Here is a 20,686-nt window from a genome sequence, read left to right on the forward strand (position 1 = left end):
GGAGCCCCTTCACCTAAGGCTTGACGAGGAGTCATGTTTTGAACATATATCATTGTGTTAGCAGCTTCGCCCCATGGAAGCTTTGACAACTTTTGATCATGTATCATAACTCAGGCAACTTCCATGGTGGACATGTTCTTCCTTTCATCCACTCTATTTTGTTTGAGGTTGTAATGTACAATAGTTTTCTTCTTGATTCTCGCTTTTGTTGAAAAAGTAAGTGAACCCATTTAAAATGAACTCCCCTCCATTATCAAACGTGAACACCTTGATTCTCTTTCCTGTTTGATTTTCTATTAGATCCTTGAAGTCTTTGAACATGTCGAATGCCTCATTCTTGTGCTTCAAAAAGAATATCCAAGTTTTGAGAGATAAGTCATCAACACAAGTTATGTAGTATAGGTATCCACGAAGAGATTTTATTGGTACAGGTCCACATAGATCAAAATGTATGGGTTAAATAATACCACTGCTGCTACTTCTGCTAGAAGGGAATGGTCCCCTTGACTTCTTTCAACTTGCACATCCTAGACAGACCCATCATGATTTGCTTGGATCTCAGGCATTCCGGAAACCTTCCTCCTCACCTTAGATAAGGCATCATAATGAAGGTGAGTGAATCTTAGGTGCCACGGCTCATATTGATGACCACAATCATTAACCAACACTCAGATTGGTCTCCCATTGACTTTATAGAGGCCTTCAATTCTTGATCCCAAAGTGAAGGAATCCCTTAGCCTAGCCCTTCTTGGCCAAGTACGGACTTATCCATTTATAAAATAAACCTTCATTCCTTTATCCTCCAGGGAAGATGTAGATACAATATTATTTTTCAATCCCGACACATACAATACATTATGAAGATGTATAGTTTGACCACGATCTAAATGAAATGAAACAAAACCAAACCTCTTTATCGGATATGTAGAATTATCTTGTCTTTGAGGTTTCTGCGAGTTTCATCATTATGTAGATCTTTCGGATACATCACATTAGGTTTCTTTCTGATCGACGTTTCGAACCAGCAACGGTGGTTCATCTTCAGGATGTGAAATATTATAGAAAGATTGTTCTCATTTTTCTAAATAAATAGAGATAATTAAAAAACTAATATTTCAATATAACAAGTATAACAATCAAAATTAAAATTAATAACTAATAATGAACCTTAACAAATAATCAACATTTAATTAAATAAAAATGAATATTGAAATAAATTTAAATTGTAAATTAAAAATCAATAAATTATTAAAACCAACATAACAATTATAACAATCAAAATTGATAACAATTGAAATAAAAATAAATAAATAAAAAATAATAATAATAATAATAATAATAATATAATTAATTAAAATAAATATAATTGAAATAATTATAAAATTAATTAAAAATTCATACAAACATAATAGATATAACCCTAATGAAACTAATATGACAGTAACCCTAATTAAGATAATAATAGTTATATAATGAATTTAAAATCCCTATATGTCACAAAATGTAATTAAATTAGCATAATATCATAAAACTATTAAAATTATAATTAAAACATAATAGAAGAAATTAAAAATTAAAAATTTTCAAAATCTAGTATCTGTCGGCTTAGCATCTCATCTCTATTTATTTATAAAAATGAGAACAGTCTTTTTATAATATTTCACATCCTGAAGATGAACCACCGTTGCTGGTTCGAAACGTCGATCAGAAAGAAACCTAATGTGATGTATCCGGAAGATCTACATAATGTAGAATTATCCCAAAGAATGATCTTCAAATTTGTCTCCCTCTCAACCAAGTTTGAGAGGACTTCACGATACCTAGTAAAGTGTCTGAAGGCTTTGCTATCTACCACCTAACTATCAAACAAATTCATAGGAGAGGAACTAGAAAGTGCAGAAATTATAAAAATATTCAGATTGAGTGGCAGTTGCATTATTTTAATACCTTGAGTTCCTTGATCTCTTTTGAGGAAGGTGGCCTTCTTCATGATCAACAAGAGAATCTCTTCTTCTCCTATCACTGAAATCATCTCTTCTTCTTATACCATTGAACCTATTGTTGTTGTAGTTTTACTTGGAAGCTCTTCTCTTTTTCGGACAATCTCAGGTAAGGTAACCATGCTTGTGGTAATTGTAGAATTCAATTTGAGACACATCCCTTTTAATTCTTCTATTAGAATCCCTGGAATCTGGTACAGGCCTTCTTGAACTATATGGTCCTCCTCTTCCTTTCCTCTTCTTGTCTTGAGCAACAAATGCAATAGGCTCTCCTTCTTCATGCTTTTGAATTCTCCTTCTCGAAATCATCCTGGTTTCTTCTTAAGTGAACTTTCCAAAGAGCTCATCAAATGTAGGGAACTTGTCATTATTTCTAATTGTTGTAATAAATGTCTCCCAAATCGAAGGAATACCTCCAAGTGTAATGCGTACGAACTCTCTATTATAACTTCTCTAATAGACAATAGTTCATCCTTAAGTTGGGATATCCTCCTGATATATAATATGACTGCATATTCCCCCCCTTGTTCATCTTAATGTCCTTGAGTTGATTCTTTAAGGATAAAATATGATTCAAGTTGTTGACTTCTTACATCCCAACCAATTTATCATACATTTCCTTGGACTTCTTCAGCATAGAAATATTTATAATCAAATGATCTCTTAATAAATCAATAATAATAGTCTTAGCTTTGATCTCACTTTCTTGTACTTGGATTTGATAGCAGCAACAACATTCTCTGGAGGCTCGGGTACCTTCCCTTCCACATATTTCAAGACATTATTCTCATCCAAGTTCACGTCTAATCTGGTTCTTCAAACAACATTGTTAGATGAGTCATTCAACTTCTCTTCAACCTTGAAGTATGAGGTAGACATCTTGACTAAGTCAGATAGGTTTTTTCAAATCAGATTCCTTCGAAGGGATTTATCTAGTCCTGGTAAAATAAGAAAATTTTGGTCAAAGTCAACAACAGTAGCAACAACCCTAACTAGTCCTGGTCAACGGTCAAATCAACCTCCAAAGAGTATGTTCAACTAGTCAAAATATTGGTCTTCAATCCATCAGTCAAACCCTATCAAAGTAGCCTTCAAAAAACTAAGTCAAAGGAGAGATAAAACCTGTGGTCAAACCTCAACAAATTTGTGATAAAACTCAATCAAGGTCTGTGGTCAAAGTCAGTCAACATGCCCAAAAAACTTTGGTCCAAATTCTAGTCAACTTGGTCTCCAAAATAGGTCAAAATCTAAGACAAATGAAGTCAATTCATCCTTGGTCAACATTGGTCAAAATAGTCCCAAACAGAAATCCAACACAACTAACAAAAAATTCTTCCTTCCCTTTTCACATGTGAACTTAGACTTGCAATTTCAGAGCTATACGAACCAATCAAGAGAAGATTTCATGTGTGAATGACGTCTCCAAGTGATGTGCCATGAAGTCTATTTATACGTGGTCAATTAGAATGAATTTCCTTGCCCAAGCCGACTTGTACTTTTGAGAAGTTGTGTTAGGCCCCTATACTACTAGTGTAACCCCTTATTGTTATTAGTACAACCCACTTATTATATTGATGTACCCATGTAGTGCCCATATTGTTACTAATGTGCCCCATAGAAGCCCACTATTGTTATTATTGTGCCCTTATATTATTATTGTTATGTCGGCTCTGATTATGTTATGACCCCTTAGACTCCTATATATAGAAAGGAGGTATTTTCAATTGTATCATCCAAGAATTGTTCATTTATGTAATGTAAAGGAGGTTGCCCCCTCGAAGAGGCTGAATTCTAAGGCGTTGATCTATCTTTTCTATCATTTCTTGAGCTGGTTTCATAAAATTTGGTATCAGAGCTTTGGATTCTAGGGTTTCGCTACTCCAAACAGGTCATCGTGGAATTTTCGCTATAATTTTTTTTCTGTGACGTTTCAGAAGTCACAAAAAAAACCCATTTGAGAAGAAATCGCGCTGAACCTTGGGTCTGAATTTCAGAGCTTTTTGCGCGATATTTGCGGAGATATGATCTGAGGAAGTTGGTCTTTTTGCAGACTCCTGAATTACATTCAAAACAGGTGACCTGGGGAAAATCATCATAACTTTCTCTCTGGGTATTGGATTGAAATTTCGTAAGAAGGTACAGAAAGAGGACGGACTGTAGTTTCTTGTATGTGTGTTTCAGATCCAAAGGTTGAAACAGTGACTCGTGGCACGTCGTACAAGTTCACTCTACTGAACTAGTCTGAAAGAAAGTCACTGTGGGAGATTTCACATAACTCTTCCTTGGAGAATCCAAGTTGGATCAGACTGGTGGCATTGGAAAGAGGACACAAAGGGCTACTACAGGTAGCAATTTCAGAACTTAAATATCCGCAAGTACAGAGTTACAGTCGTTTCAAGATTGAGGTCCTAAAATCAAGAAAAAGCAAGATGAGGAAGTTTGATGGCAAGGATCTGATAAATTGGATACTTCAAATGGAGCAATATTTTGATCTACATGGTGTACCACTATTACAAAAGGTATGTATTGCATCTTCATATTTAGAACCGGATCAATTTTTATGGTATAAAGGGCTTTGTTCTCGTAAAAAACTTGTTACGTGGTCAATTCTCACGGAGGAAATGATAGCACATTATGAGGATACAAAGAGCAACACCTTCTTTAGAGCAACACCACAACAATTGGAAAGAGTAAAAGGGCTTTGTGACATATTTGAAAGTAAAATTATGGCAACAAGGAAGTCTACCCCTCACAACTTTAAAGATGGACGTGTTGTTTCTCCTAGCCTTCCACAACCTACAAGGGTTACACCACAACAATTGGAAGAAAAAAGAGAAAAAGGGCTTTGTTACAATTGTGACAGCAAATGCACTAAAGGTCATAAGTGTGCTGAGAAGAAATTATTTTACATAGAGTATGAAGAGGAGGAAGAAAAGGATCAAGAAACATCAAAAGAAGAAGATATATGCCAGGACCCGACCCCAGAGAAAGAAGAAATGAATCAGAACATATCTTGTAAACTATTGGCAAGAATGACCACTCCTCAAACTCTCAAGATAGAAGGACATATCAAGAAGAAAAATGTGCAAGAAGTGAAAGATCACATCAAGAAAGAAGAAATGAATCCAGCCATATCTTGTAATTCACTGGTTGGAATTACCACTCCTCAAACTATCAAGATAGAAGGACATATCAAGAAGAAAAATGTTCAAGAAGTGAAAGATCACATCGAGCGTCAAGAAATGAATCCGACCATATCTTGTAAAGGATTGGAAGAAATTACCACTACTCAAACTCTAAAGATAGAAGGACATATCAAGAATAAAAAGGTTCAAGCAGTGAAAGATCACATCGATCATCAACAACAAGTTCTCCAACTTTTAAAGGATAACGCCACTTCGATGCAAAATCAAATGAAACAACAGGTAGATCAACATCATAGTGAAAAATGTTTTGATGTAGGCGACTGGGTATTTTTACTGCTACATCTAAAGCAAGCTATTTATGAGAAGGAAATGTTGGCAATACTACATGCACTTAAAAAATGGCGACCTTACCGAATGGGAAGACTCTTCAAGGATGAGGATGTGGAAGCATTGTTTTGTGCTATTTCTATTATCCAACCAGATTGGATAAACGAAGCAAGGGATGAATGGAAGAAGGACAAAGAAGTATGGCCACTTATTCAAAAGTTGCAAAAGATCCCAATTCAAACAATATTGCCAGATATTGAAAAGGAAGGAAAAATCATATTGGAACCTGGAGCAGTCACAGAAACAAGAACCCGACAGCTACGAAATCGATCAATTTCAGAGTATCTCATCAAGTGGAAGAACTTACCCACTGAAGATTCCACATGGGAGGACAAAAATTTTATACAAAAGCATCAAGAACTACTCAAGCGTTGAGGACAACGCTTTTTGAAGGAGAGGGGCATGTTAGGCCCCTATACTACTAGTGTAACCCCTTATTGTTATTAGTACAACCCACTTATTATATTGATGTACCCATGTAGTGCCCATATTGTTACTAATGTGCCCCATAGAAGCCCACTATTGTTATTATTGTGCCCTTATATTATTATTGTTATGTCGGCTTTGATTATGTTATGACCCCTTAGACTCCTATATATAGAAAGGAGGTATTTTCAATTGTATCATACAAGAATTGTTCATTTATGTAATGTAAAGGAGGTTGCCCCCTCGAAGAGGCTGAATTCTAAGGCGTTGATATATCTTTTCTATCATTTCTTGAGCTGGTTTCATAACAAGTTGAGGGTTTGATATTAAAATAATATTTTTCCTTGTGCAAATTATATTCTTCCAAGGACAGGAGAGGTCTTCTCAAGGTGTGGAAGGCTTCCCAAAAGAGGGAATATCTTCGTGGGTTGCCAAATTTCAATACACATACACACATTAATTTTTCATTGTTTAAATTGTATTTTTGGATGCTTTATATGATATATACATAATATTTTTAAACAATATATAACATATACATAGTTTACCTAACATTTGCATCGAGAAATTTTATTTGCGCACATTAAAATTGTCTTTTTTGTTATTAATATATGTTTAAATATACATCAATATTATTTTGTGTTAAAATATTACACTCATAATCCACATTACATTTTTTTGTTATTATGAATATTTTTAAATGACACATTAATTTGACCTTAAGAATTGAATTAATTACACATCTCTCTCTTATTATTATTTTATTTTTTAACTTCCAGTCATTGTTTTCCTTTGCACTTTGGATATTTTATTATACACAACATTAACATGTTTTCTTTTTAATATTTTTTCCCTAGATATAGATATATGTGAAGTTTATATGGACATTAATTAGTTAAGTTTTAAGATAGATCTCCAAATAGTTTATTTGAATCCGGTGTTGAAATATGGACAACTAACTAAACAAAGGATATTCATTTTTATTTTTTATTATACTCGGCATTGCTTTTCTATTAGAGAATATTTTATTTTTATTTTAAGAGAGCAAAGGCAAAATTACACATCGCCCTTATACTATGTTGTAGAATGAGCCTTTCAGCTCAATAAACTGCAATAAAATATTTCAATATATAAAGAGAAGAAGTAATTGAAAGTAAAAAAATTCAATTCTTTCCTTATGACAGTGATAAGAGGGAGATATGTAATTCATTCAATTCTTAATATAAAATTAATATGTCACATTTAAATGATTAAAAAATTCAATGTGCATCATAAATAAAATATTTCTATATATAAAATTAAATAATATTAAAATGTATTTAAAAATATATATTAATAGGATTTTCTTTTTTTAATGTGGATATGTAATCTATAAATAAATAATCTCAATGTTCATGTTAACTAAATTATTTCAATGTCGACAATTGACATATTATATATATTTTAAATTAATAATTATAATAATAACAAGTCTATATTTTTAAATTTTTATTGTTATAGCATTTCAAACATCATTATTTTACATTTTGAACCTTTTATTAAGGGTTAATTTTGAATGGAGCAAATATTTGTTGGAATTGCATGTTTAAGTTATTTTATTCCATGTATTCAAGGGGATGAATTAATTTATGCATTTAAAGATACAATTTAAAAAATGAATATATATATATATATATATATATATATATATATATATATATATATAAGAAATTAATGTATTCAAGGAGTTGAATTAATTTATGCATTTAAAGATACAGTTTAAAAAATTCCAAATCTTCTTACAAATAAGGTTCTAGCAGCCTAGATCGTGTCTTATCCTTAGATCGTGAGCCTCTTTAATATTAAAGGTCCCTTTTATGGTGTATCCCCATATAAGGATATCAGGGCCGTTTAGGATGGATAGTTTTATGGAATTTAATTCCTTGTTGAGCTGACTCCATTGTTCCGACTCGGGGACCAATCTGTGCGCTCCTTCCATTTCCTCCATCCTTCACTAGCATGTTCTTTTTTTCAATATTGATCAACCGTATGAAAATTCTTGTCATTAGTGTATAGAAAGATCTCTCTTAAGTCCTGTCTGCCAAGAAGTTTGTCCCGTCTGCCAAGAAGTTTGTCCTGTCGTTACCAGGAGTCTTGCTAGAACATGGTCGTTTTCTCATTTTGGATTTCCTAGAAGGCGTGTTATTGTATGGGGTCCCTGTTTTGGGTTGTCATATTCCAAATAGTCGATCCTTTGGGAGGATCATTATATCTGATAATATCTTTTGTCGAGTTGGCATGTTGTATTTTCAGGTCCATATTTGTTTCCAAAGGTCAAGTCCTCCTCCTATCCATCACCACCATAGTTTAGCGCCCATTACTTGGTTAAGGGTGTAGGGATCCCAAAGACCCATATCACCTTCCATCTTATGTTTGGTTAGATTAGGCCATGGCACCAGAGCCCATTTCTTAACTTGTTGTGCTCCTCCTCATAAATTCTTCTTGAAAATGTCCACCATCTTTGAACAAGAGGTTTTTGGCGTTGCTTGCCAAGTTTAAAAATCTAAAGGTCCAACTGCTTAGTTTTCCGCTTATTTTTTGGAGCATAGATTACCAACATGAGGTCTTCATGGAGTTCATCAATAGGGTCATTCCTAGATATTTGGATGGTAGAGAGCCAATGCCAAACCCAAGAACCCAAGCAAGGTAAGACTGAACAGTCCACGTGGTGTTGAAAAAGAAAATACATGATTTTTCATTGTTTATCACTGTCCCAGAAGCCTTCGTAAAGGTGTGGGGAACCTCTTTTATGCGGCGGGCTTCTCTCAGGGATACATGGTAGAAGAACATAATATCGTCTACAAACTATTGATGGGTGATGGGGAGGTCATTGCCCCATAGCCTCAAGCATTTGAGCTAAGAATTTCTGGCTTCATTCTTTAGATATCGACCCGGGCCTTCCACAACAAGGATAAATATGAATGGGGATATAGGGTTGCCTTAGCCAAGGCCACACGAAGAGTTAAAGGTACGGGGAGGGGATCCATTAAAAAGAATGGAGAACACCGGGGAGGAGACCATAGCAGAGATCCAGGTAATCCATCTCTGATCAAACCCAAAAGACTTGAGAACAATGTTTAGGTAGTCCCAACTTAGTCGGTCATAGGCTTTGGAAAGATCCAATTTGATCATCATGCCCGGGAGTTTTCAATCCTTTTGAGAATGCACTATTTCTTGAGAAGTGACAGATCCATCTAGGATTTGTTGCCCTTCCATAAAGTTGGTCTGTTCAGGCGATATAAGGTTAGGGAGAAAGGGTTTGAGGCATTTTACTATCACCATGGCTATGATCTTGTAAATGACATTGTAGAGAGAAATGGGTCTAAAACCCTGAGGATCTTCAGATTTCGAATATTTAGGAATAAGAGCTATGAAAGTAGAATTTAGGCTAGGACATACCTTTTGGTTTTGATGTGATTCTTCCACCACCTCCAATATATCTTGCCCCATAAAACTCTAAGTTGCCTAAAAAAATTTTGTTGTAAAGCCATATGGTCTTGGGGCCTTATTTTTCGCCATTCCTTTGACTATCTCCTCGATTTCTTCCAGTGTTACTGCTCTCATAAGTGCTAGGTTCCGGTCTCTTGAAATGAGTTGAGGAATGTTTCACGTAATCCTTTGTATAACTTCTAAGCAGTCTTGAGGTGGTTCTATAAGGATGGATTTGAAGTGATCCCCAACAGATCCTCCATATCCTCACGCTGGACCATTTGATTCCCTCTTTCATCTTTCAAAGAATAGATCTGGTTGTGGTGCCTATGCTGAACCATAGCTTTGTGGAAGAAGCAAGTGTTTCGTTCTCCCTCTCGCAACCAATTAACCCTTGATTTCTGCTTCCATAATATCTCTTCTCGTTTTCTTCGTTCCTCCAGTTGATTAATTCACTTCCCTTCCTCTTTCGCCATATTGTCAGATCTGCCTTGCTGAATGATCTGTTGTTGAAACTCTCGGACTTTGTTATTCAATTGGTGTTGATCTTTCATGATATGGCCGAACTCTTCCTTGTTCCATTTCTTTATCTTGTGTTTGATCTCCTTAAGTTTCAGTTGGAAGGTATGCATGCAATTTCTCCCTTTATCCTCATTGTTTCTCCACCATCCTTCAATTTATTTCATTAGTTTGGGGTCCCTTAACCAAAAGGCTTCGAATCTGAATGGGCGATTCTTGGGTCCAATTTTTAAATCCATCTCCAGGTGTATAGGCTAGTGATGAAATCCCATACAAGGGAGAATCGATACCTCAAAGAAGATGTCCCTTCTTATGATTTGTTCAGAGATCAGATACCTGTCTAGTCGAGAGGCAATTTGGTGGCTCCTCCCCTTCTGTTGTTCCAAGTATAGACTCCATTATTCATCTGCATGTCCACTAAGTGCAAATCGGGTATAAGATCCCCAAATGTTTCCATATCTGCCTCTGTTCGACGAGTCCCTCCCTTATTTTTTGCTAATGATGATATTATGTTGAAATCTCCACCTACTATCCACAGATCTTTAGGATTTGTTTTTCTCAACTTTGTTAGGTTTTCGAGGAAAACCCCTTTTTCTCCTGGAATGTGAGGCCTATAAAACCCTGTCAAGAGGACCCAATCTCTGGATCCAACGTGACGAAATTTTCCGGAGAGTATCCTTGGTAGACTAACCCAGTCCTCAAAGATTATTTCCGTCGGGTTCCAAAGGATAGCTAGGCCTCGAGCACTACCCCTAGCATTCTAAGCTATTACTTCGTACTGAGGTTTGTAGCTTTTGAGGCTTTCCTTCAACTTTACTTCAACAACCTTGGTTTCTTGTATTATCATGATGCTCGACTTATCTCTTCTAAGTATATCCTTCAAATACCTTTATTTTCCCTTGTTGTTGAGACCTCGTACATTCCAAGGTGTAATGATCATTTCAAGGGTTTATTAAGTTGGTGGAAGACTGCAGATAACGGTACCACCCTTCCAAAGTTTACCAACTTTTCTCCTACCATCTTGGATTCGCTCAAGTTTTTCCTTCCCTGCTTATTCCCTCCTTTCCCTTGAGGTCCTTGTCCCTGAACTTGGCTTGCTTGGGAGCCCATATGCTCTGGTTGGTCCATGGCTGTCATTCCTTGCTTGGCTTTGTATTGTTGAAAAGTTTCTTTGTATAGTTGTTTCTGATTTTGGGATGAATCTCTCATCTAGATGTCACCATTCATTCAATAGTCATTTCATCACTCGTTCTTCTGTGATAAGGTCCTCCTTCTGACTATCGATCTCCATGTTAGCTTGGTCCACTATTTGCATGGAAACTTCCTTTTCCTGTAGTTCCTCTTCCGCTTTTCTTTTAATATTGTTCCCCCCCTTCTGAGGGATTAGGTGATTTTCCAGACTCGTCTTTGTGCTAGGAGTTTCCACACCCTCCTCTTCCTCTTAGAGGACTTTTTAGTAGTTGTGATTTCGTGGGCCTTTTTTGCTTTGTGCTTGATTGGAGTCTAGCGGGTTTCTCTGGTTTCTTTTCCTTATGTGGAATTCCTGGAAGCTCTCTGCGTCTTCTTTTGATTTAGTTTCGCCATTTGCATTGGATGCTTCTTGCAACTCATTCTGGTTAAGAGGGCATGCACGAAACAAATGCCCGTACTCATGGCATCTACGACATCTGAAAGGTATATGCTCATAGTCCATAGGTTGTTGCCAGACCTCATCATGATATTCTAGCTCTATGAATCAGGTAATAGCTTTGTGATATTCATATGGACACAGATCTTGGCATATGAGGTATACCTTCCCTTTCTTGTGGAGTCTGCAACCTTAACAAAGTTTCCAATGGAGTTGCCTGTCCTCTCCAAGATCTCTGGATCCCAGAAGTCGACTGGTAGGGCGAATAAACGAACCCACACTAGTGTTGTTAAGATTTTTCCTGATCAGGGTTATAATATTCCTCCCAGTGTCTCATAAAGAGGCCCATGTTGTTAGAAACGTATGGGTCGTCTTCAAAAACTCGTTCTTTGTTTTCCATGTTTGTGAAGATCATTCTAAAAAATCCTTTTGCTCCCAGTTTAAGCTCAATATGGCCTTTTGGCTGCCATCTGTGTTGGATCCATTTAAACAAATCCTTTTCTGTCGGCTAGACCCCAATAAATTTACAGATTAGGGCATGGTCCGTCATGTACTTCATGTATGTCTCCAATTTGTTGTTGGGTATGACAAATCGTGGTTTCTTGGTAGACATTGACCTCTCAACTGTGCTTTCCAAAGGGCTCCCAAGATTGGAGGTCCTTTGCTATTTCTGTCGTGGTTGCCTGTCATCGTCGCTCCTTGATTGCTTGTTTCTCCTGCCGCTACATTATGGTAGGAGGGAATCTCTCCCCCCTGTTGCAGTCCTCATATCTGTGTCAGAAGGGCTGAGCGAGCTAGGTACGGTTGCTAGAGTCTCTGCTGCCGAAGGTTTCTGTAGAGACGTCAGGGTTTACAGTTTGAAACCCTAGCCAAAAATTTCAATCAACATGTCTAGTCCTCGGGCGCAAGGGGTTTCGAGGCTCGCCCCGTCACCAACACAAGGATTGGTCAGCGCATATTGGAATACCAGGTGTCGGGCCTGTGTGGCTATGGCTCTAACTGCAAAGACTAAGGTCGAGGAAAGACGTCGTAGTGAACTGAGCAAGAAAATGAACCCAACTCCTCGGGAGGAAAACAAAGTAGAAATCATGTTGCTAACCTCATCAATGAAGCGACAACAACTTATCGAGAGGAGACCAACGAGGAGATCAAGAGACTGATAGAGGAATGGGAAGTTGACCTAAATCGTCAGGCGAGCACAACTGAGATAAAGATGGAAGACTGATGAATCCTCATGCTGGACCTTGGACACACTTGCGGGCGAGTGACTCAGTTTAAGCAGACCCTTTACCTATATTGGCTGATGAAAAGTCTCTTAGACAAGGCCATGGAGCAAATTTCCGTGAGCATGGAGACAACCTCGACTGCATAGAGAAACACCTTCCTTGTCTGTGAGAGAAGACAGTTGCTAGGCTCCAATGCCAAAGATTCGACTCCGGTTGAATCTGCCTCTGCTGAGCAAGAAGATTAGAATGTTTGCTTACTGTTAGTTTTGTTCAATACTTATGCGGATAGCTTTTAATTTTCAGTATGCAGTTATATATGAGTATAGGAAACTAGAGTATGGTTGTGGACATGAGAATCAAACTTATATAGCTTGGGTAGAAAGACTCATAAATTTTTGCTACTAGATGACTTATCATGCGGTTAGGTGGCCAACAAACTTGGTTTTCCACTAGGCAAGTTGAGACCACTAACCTGTTTTATGTGGTGTTAATTTGCTTATTATTAATGAAAAAGGAGGATCTACCAAGCTTACAATATATATATATATTAACGTCCACGAGGCTAGAGATAGGTTATGGGACAGATTGCTTTGCCATTTGATTCCTGTATTCAACCTTTTTTCCGTGAAACCTCACAATCAATGCTCCCAACTTCTTGACAAACCACTCACTGAATAAATTATCCCAAGAACTAGCTGCCAAAATATCTACATAACTTTCCCTGCTGTCTTTGAAGTCATCACATTCTAAAATGAAATGCTTTTCTATTTCCACTTTTCCAGAAAAGCAAAAAATACATTTTCTTTCTTCCCACACTTCTTTTGGTCTTTTCTGGTGCCCTGTTTCACAATGGAGTTGATGAGAAATAGTCCTTAACTAGCAATACGAATTTTTGTTTTCCAAAAAATATTGCCCTTTTTTTGTTGATGATTATGAGCGAGATTAAACTCTTAGATATAGTACTTTTACTTTCTCTATAACTCCTTATCCCAAGTACACTTGTGGAACTTATCCATAACAAAAGATTTTATCTCTTTACTATATGTGAGACACATGTTCAAGAAAATACATATTTTATCTCTTTACTGTTTGTGAGACACATGTTCAAGCAAATACCCCATTTGCTAAACCATTTGTTATTTTGCCGCATGCTTATTCTTTTTGCACAATATGTCATTAAAAACAACCTTAGCCTATCTACTGTCTTCCATTTGCTCATTTTTTTCTTAAATATCTTATAACTCGCACCATAGTCATTGCTTCCATTTCACTTAACAAAATATCATAAGGAACTGCATTTTTAATTTTGAACTTGTTTGTAATCAAGCACAATTTTCTCAATTTATTTCTATTACAAGATGGTTAAACTGCTGGCCCACAATTCACAGCAATTTTTTAAGTTTACACTATAAAACGAGCTCACACCTCAAAAGATTTAATTTTTTTTTGGCTCTTGTTAAATCCTTAATTAAAATGGATCTTTATTAATATAGATGAAAAATGGTTCATTGAACCTGAACGTTTTATAAAACGATGAAAAATGGTTCATTGAACCTGAACGTTTTGTAGAACCATTTTTATGTCACGTGTGACACGCCTCCTCTCCTCCCATAAGATTTGCACCTTTAAAGCCACCGAAAAAGAATTAAAATTTTGGAGAGTGGTCCAATGGTGCCGACACTGTCGGGTGGTGACAGTTTTGAACCTTCTTTTGTTGCACTCAACATGTTAATTCAACACGCGGTTTCAGCAGACTTACATACACCAAAATTGATCCATCATATCCAATGAGTCAAATCAATTGTTAAAAGTCCATATTTGGATTCAATACGCGACCTCTCATCCATAATTGGATTCAACACGCGACCTCTCATCCATCATTGGATTCAACACGCGACCTCTGTATATTGTCAGATTCATCCATATCTGGATTCAATAAGCAACCTCTGTCTACAGTCAGATTGATCAGAGATATGCTTACCTAATCCTGGACTAAGGAATACAAACCATAATAACAAACTGTGTGTACCATATAACATTGCAATTGTGTAAATTCCATACACCACAAAATTATAATCAAAGGATTTGCATTACTTGAAAATGCCAAACAATATCAGAGTGAGAAGAAGAGATGGTACGCGCCTAAATAATCCATTTCCTAGGTGCCCAAGAGGAGTTGGGTTCCTTAAGGGCAACCTATTTATTACAGAACCCCATATCCAATCTCAACAGGCATTTGATATTGGAAAAAATTTTGTACTCAAATGGGAAATTAATAATGGAGGGACTGGGTTTGTGTCTGTGTTCCACTGTTCCGAGCCCGCAAGGAGCCTCTGGTCCACAGTTCCTGGTGTGGCTTTCATCTCTGCAGCTCTCTCAAGCCCTTTAATAGAGGAGAGCAGAGGCTCTGTTGCCATACATGACAACGTTAAAACTGTTTGTAGTCATCAAACGGTGGAGAATATAAGGGTCATTTACCCATCAAAAACTAGTAATGAATTTGGAGAGCAATCTGAGAATGAAATATGTCCCCATCTGGTGGGCACTCCATCTACAAATGGCTTTCTTAGGGATGTCCACTCAGGCAATCTGGCGGGCCCAATTGTAGTCATTACAGGGTGCCTCTATAGCACTAGCAAAGTTGCCAGGGAACAATTTGAGGTGTTTCTTGATAACAGGAATCAATCAGAAGGGCCATTTTACACCTCAAAGTTTGCAGAAGAAGGTTGTCCTCGCTTCTTTAAATCCAGGCCGGTTGGTGTTCGCTATTACCTTTCATTTGTAGAAAAAAGTGACCATGATTTGGGTTTCACTGTGAATCTGGATGACCCTAAATTGCTGTCAACTGAAATTCCTAATTATTTACAGACACAGACATCCAAGAATGGGCTCAAAACATCATTAAATGAAATCCAATCAATGCTCCATGGCATTAATTTTCATTCAGCTACAGGCACAACTTCTAGGACTAATAATGTACTCAGGAAACGGGCATCTTTTCTGATTAAGAAAGCCAGACGGCAGCGTAAGAAGATCCCGATGTTTGAAGCTATGAATCCCCAAAAAGTTTCGGGCAAGAAGAAATTGAAATATTTGCCAGCATTCAATAGAATAGCACTCACAATTTCCAGCGAACGAGATGAGAAATTCTATGGATTTGGAGAGCAGTTCTCTTATATGGATATGAAGGGAAAGCGTGTCCCCATACTTGTACAGGAGCAGGGGCTTGGCAGAGGCGATCAACCCATCACTGCAGCAGCCAATCTGGTTGCTTACAGGTATGTGGATTCTGCATATTGACTAATTTTGTTCTGAAACTTTTCCCGGGTGTTAGATTGAAAAGAATTTCCACTGGTTGTTTTTTGGTACAACAGAATTTTCACTACTTGGTTTTGGTATTCAAGAGTTAATTAAACATTCATTTTAATTTTGGATTTATCTGTGATGAGAGTTTAAGAAAAAGGTGTGTGCAAAATTTTCTATCATGTAAATCCAAAGTTAATAATTTATTTTTATTTTTATATTGTTTTTATATTTATTTTTAATTTTTATATTGTTTTTAACTTTATATATATATATATATTTTAATATAAATGTTCTTTTCAATTTTCTTTTAATCACTCATGTTGTTTTTATGTTTGTCCATTTTGTTACTTTAATTATTAATTATTTTGGGACCTTTTATCCACCTTATTACATGTGATACCAGACACATTTCATCAAAACTGGACTATAAAGTGCACCTTGCTTCTCCTGGTAGTGCAATAAAATTAAAATTTTTGCCTATCTTGATTTTTGACAATTGAACCACAGCTATAGCTAGTCATGCCCATAAAACTACACTATTATCTTAAAATTCAATTTGGAGAAGTCTTAACCCAGGTTTGCCAAGCTAGTTCTAGCGTTAACCTCAACTTCTTCAATCAGTGTCCAGCAAATTTTCATCAAAACTGGACTGTAAAGTGCACCTTGTTTCTCCTGGTAGTGCAATAAAATTAAGATTTTTGCCTATCTTGATTTTTGACAATTGAACCACAGCTATAGCTAGTCATGCCCATAAAACTACACTATCATCTTAAAATTCAATTTGGAGAAGTCTTAACCCAGGTTTGCCAAGCTAGTTCTAGTGTTAACCTCAACTTCTTCAGTCAGTGTCCAGCAAATTTTCAAAGGCAAAGCTTCCTGATAATGGTTTAAAGCCTGATCTAGGACCCATAACTGTCGTTGCTCACGGGACAAGTGAAGAACTTGGGCGCATTGTTTCCGTTACTGTTCTACATTGCGATACGTATGATGTGATAGATGTGTTGACTCATACAGCTGAAGTTAAGTTTCCAGGATGGTAGCAAGATAAGATAGTTAAAATTCAGAAATCATCCAGAACATTAGATGCAAAAGAACTTTATGAAAGCTCCAGAGTGGATTGGCAACTTCTTAGGTAAAGAAAAGAAATATTTATATTTAGGGTCTGAGTTTGAGAAAAGAATGAGGTGATATCAATCTTCAGATTGAACAATGATTCTGTGACGCTTCAGGATTAAGAATTGTTTTAGCTCTTTACCTCATCCATACCCAGGAAATTTGGTAATTCAATCTGCTACATATGTCATGGCATGTTGTTGCAAACATCGCGACATCGCGACATTATCATCATGTCATGACTTTTACCCTAAAATGATATTATTATTGGTAAATAATTTGATATTCATGTTCACAATAATATTGCAAGATGCATGAAATTATCGCCCTGTTCACGGACAGAGGTGCATGAAGTCGATTTTTTTGGGGGATATTTTTGTAATTTTTATTTTTTAATTTTGTCAATGTTTCCTCGATGTTGCCAATATGTTTTTCTGTCTAGTGCCTCGGTAATATTTTCGCCAACATGACAATTGCAACATTGAAAAGATCAATAATAGTCCTTGGTATCTGGATAAGTATGTTTCAGATGATCTACGGTTGAGTATCTAAATGCTGGTTCTTTGCATGAAAATTGAACACATGCAACTGAAACACCTCTGTTTATGCCCCAAGTTTTGTAATCTGCAATTAACACTGATAATTCTGGGATGGCCAGTGTTGATATACTTTATTTGATGTAAATATTTATTTTTATTTAATATAATTGCTAAAGTTGAAGCAGAGAGCAACCAATAAAGATCCCAATGCCTGAGGGGAAGCTGTAAGGGAATTTAGAAGGTTTCCTATCTTGTGTGAATTAGATGTTCTAATTTCTGATTTGATAGTTGAATCACCCCACTGTCACTAATTATAAGAAGGAATGGGAGTGGTATTGAACTGCTCCAAAAGTATGGTTACGTACCATTCTGAAGACCTCTAATCGACCACGTACCCCAAGGAGGGACCTCGAATTCTCATGTTGGGATTGTGCGTGTAATTGAGCGAAGGATAGCAACGAGTAGTGGAGGGGTCATATGTGTGAGAGAGACAAAAAAGTGCGTGCCAGTGAACTAGTGGAACCTATGAGCAGAAAATTGAATTACACACGGGGTTGAAAGTGTGACTGATCGAGGGGTGACAGAGAACCCTCCAAGTCATAGTAGACCTATGTAGAGTTTTTGAACTTAAATTGGAAAGGGAAGACAATGTGCAAGCCTTCAATTTGAGCTAGAAGCCAAAAAAATTCCCTGGATAGTTGGTCTTAATTTAGCATGTAAGGCACTAAGAAAAGGGAAGGATTGATGGATAGCTATATCAGTGAAGGTCTCCCTTTGTGTTGTGCAGACCCATAGTGGCCATATTGTGAATGCTATAGGCCTAGGCTTAGTAGTTGAAAGGATGAACGTTGATTTTCTATATATAAAGGAGAGTGACCTTCATGTCTTCTACTTTGAATTGAATCTGTTAAACCCTGAGTGAAACTTCCTCTTAAGGCATTGGATCTAGCTCAAGAGTGACCAATTACAAGAAATATGTAATGTAGCTAAGCTTATGATTGGGTGGAGAGTGGCTCACCCTTCAACCTCTGACAAACCTTAAATCAACATCGATAAGTGTATTTATCTTTTAAAACTGTGATTTGTTATCTGCGTCAAGTCATGTGAATGCTATTCAAAAGTGTTTTTACTGCTTGTTGAGAAGAACATTGATCAAAATTCTTTTATTGCTTGCTGAGCTGGACTTTGATCTCATGTGTGAATGATTGAATGTTGCCTTTGGAAGAGGATTGAATATAAATCTTTGAATGCAATTTTTTTTAACATGAGTAATGCTGGGAATGTCAATGTTTTATAGTGAAGATTCAGTTGGAAGAGTCTTCACAGGACAGCTGAATTAACTAATGAAAGAAATTTTAATGAACTCATTAAGCTTGTAAATCTGTTGTAAAACTGAATTGGGGTCTTTAGAGCCTATGTATTGTGAGTATCTATTGTGAGTATTTTTGTTGGGACAACAATAATAGTGAATTCGTTGGAATCTGTTTACGAATTGGGTCAGGAAGACTTGGAGGCATTTCTTGAGTGGTGACGTTAGAAGGATATGGTGAATGCTCAGGTTGGGATAGCCATGGAGAATAGCTCGTGATCATACTGGAGAGTCTAGATGCCTTGGGCTGTAACAAAGTTTAAGAGCCTTTTTTGGTCTGTCATGAATCTAGAAATTATGATTTGTGCAGGCACAAGGATGTAACATGATGTTTAAATGTCTTTGGACATTTTGGATGGTTTATCTTGTATTCTCTTTCACCTAGATAGAATCCTAAATTTTAATGGTTTGAAATGTCTTAAGGCCTGATGAGAATATTGGGAGAAGTTAATATATATTATGGCTTTTGTTGATTACATAGCCTAACTCCCACAATGATTATTATTTGAGGTTTCTGAGTGGAGAGATTTCAAGTGGTAATTATGTAAAATTTAAGTGTAAAGGCATGTTAAGAGTCAAGACATTCTCCCTCATTTGGTGGAAATCTTGTCCTTTACCTCTATAGTTTTGGTGGGCAAGAGTTGTTCACTGCGTGAAAGAAGGAAATATGCCCAAATGTAATTTTCATGTTTTTACCTGGTAAGAATTGGTGTGGAATTTATGCCCTATATTTTCTCCTTTCTTGGTAATAAGAATTACTTACTTCATATATATATACATATATAATCATGTGTGATAAATCTTCTCTACTTTAGAAATGGTACCAAGTCTAAAGCATGCAGGATATGATTTTGTGGGAGAGTTTTCCACATCCGCAACTTGCATCATTACAAAATAGACTAAGTATGGGTGGTGCAATTTAAATAACATGAAAATGCGGGTGCAAATTGGTTGATGCGGAAATGCAAATGCGGGATACATGAAGCTCTTTGAAGTTTCCACTCCCACAAGCAAGAGCTTCATATGTTGAAAATTTGCTAAGTCCACACGGCGTAAGTTTTTGTGTGAAATTTTTCCAAACCCACATTGTTAGAAGATAAACTAAGTATGGGTGGTGCAATTTAAATAACACATAAATGTGGGTACAAATTGGTTGATTCAAGAATGCGGACGCGGGATACATGAAGCCCTTTAAAGTTTCCACCCTTGCAAGCAAGAGCTTTGCATGTTGAAAATTGGTTAAGTCAATATGGGGTAAGTAATGCGGGTGAAAAGTATTGTGGAAGAGCTCTCCGCACTTGCAAAAGGTGGATATTAAAATATTATATAATTGGAAGAAGGGTGGAAAGGAGATATTAAAAGAATAATTATTTTGGGAAAGAGGTCCAAATATTTTGATTTGGACATAATTAGTAAGCAATAAAGTTTATGATGGATGGGTCTTCTTGTTGCAAAATCAAGCAGGCCTAGTCCAAAGCCCCACTAGGCAAAACTAGACCTTATGGCAACAAAAGAAAGGGTTGCCACTGTCACCTCAACAACCTTTCTCTTGCTCTTTAA

At 36.6% G+C, this 20,686-nt stretch overlaps 1 protein-coding gene across 1 annotated transcript in view; it reads left to right on the plus strand.

Annotated features, from left to right (window-relative positions):
* The first annotated feature begins 14,727 nt into the window (after positions 1 to 14,727).
* LOC149222762 (uncharacterized) overlaps positions 14,728 to 20,686 on the plus strand; it is a 32,764-nt gene continuing 26,805 nt past the window's right edge. The window contains exon 1 of the mRNA XM_089385611.1: positions 14,728 to 16,077. Within this exon, the coding sequence (XP_089241737.1) occupies positions 14,900 to 16,077 (1,178 nt within the window). The 5' untranslated portion in view covers positions 14,728 to 14,899. The remainder of the gene's footprint in view (positions 16,078 to 20,686) is intronic.

This window comes from Pinus tabuliformis, chromosome Q, assembly GCF_031772625.1.
Source record: "Pinus tabuliformis cultivar Carrire ecotype Pingquan chromosome Q, CPIR1, whole genome shotgun sequence".
Classification (NCBI taxonomy): domain Eukaryota; kingdom Viridiplantae; phylum Streptophyta; class Pinopsida; order Pinales; family Pinaceae; genus Pinus; species Pinus tabuliformis.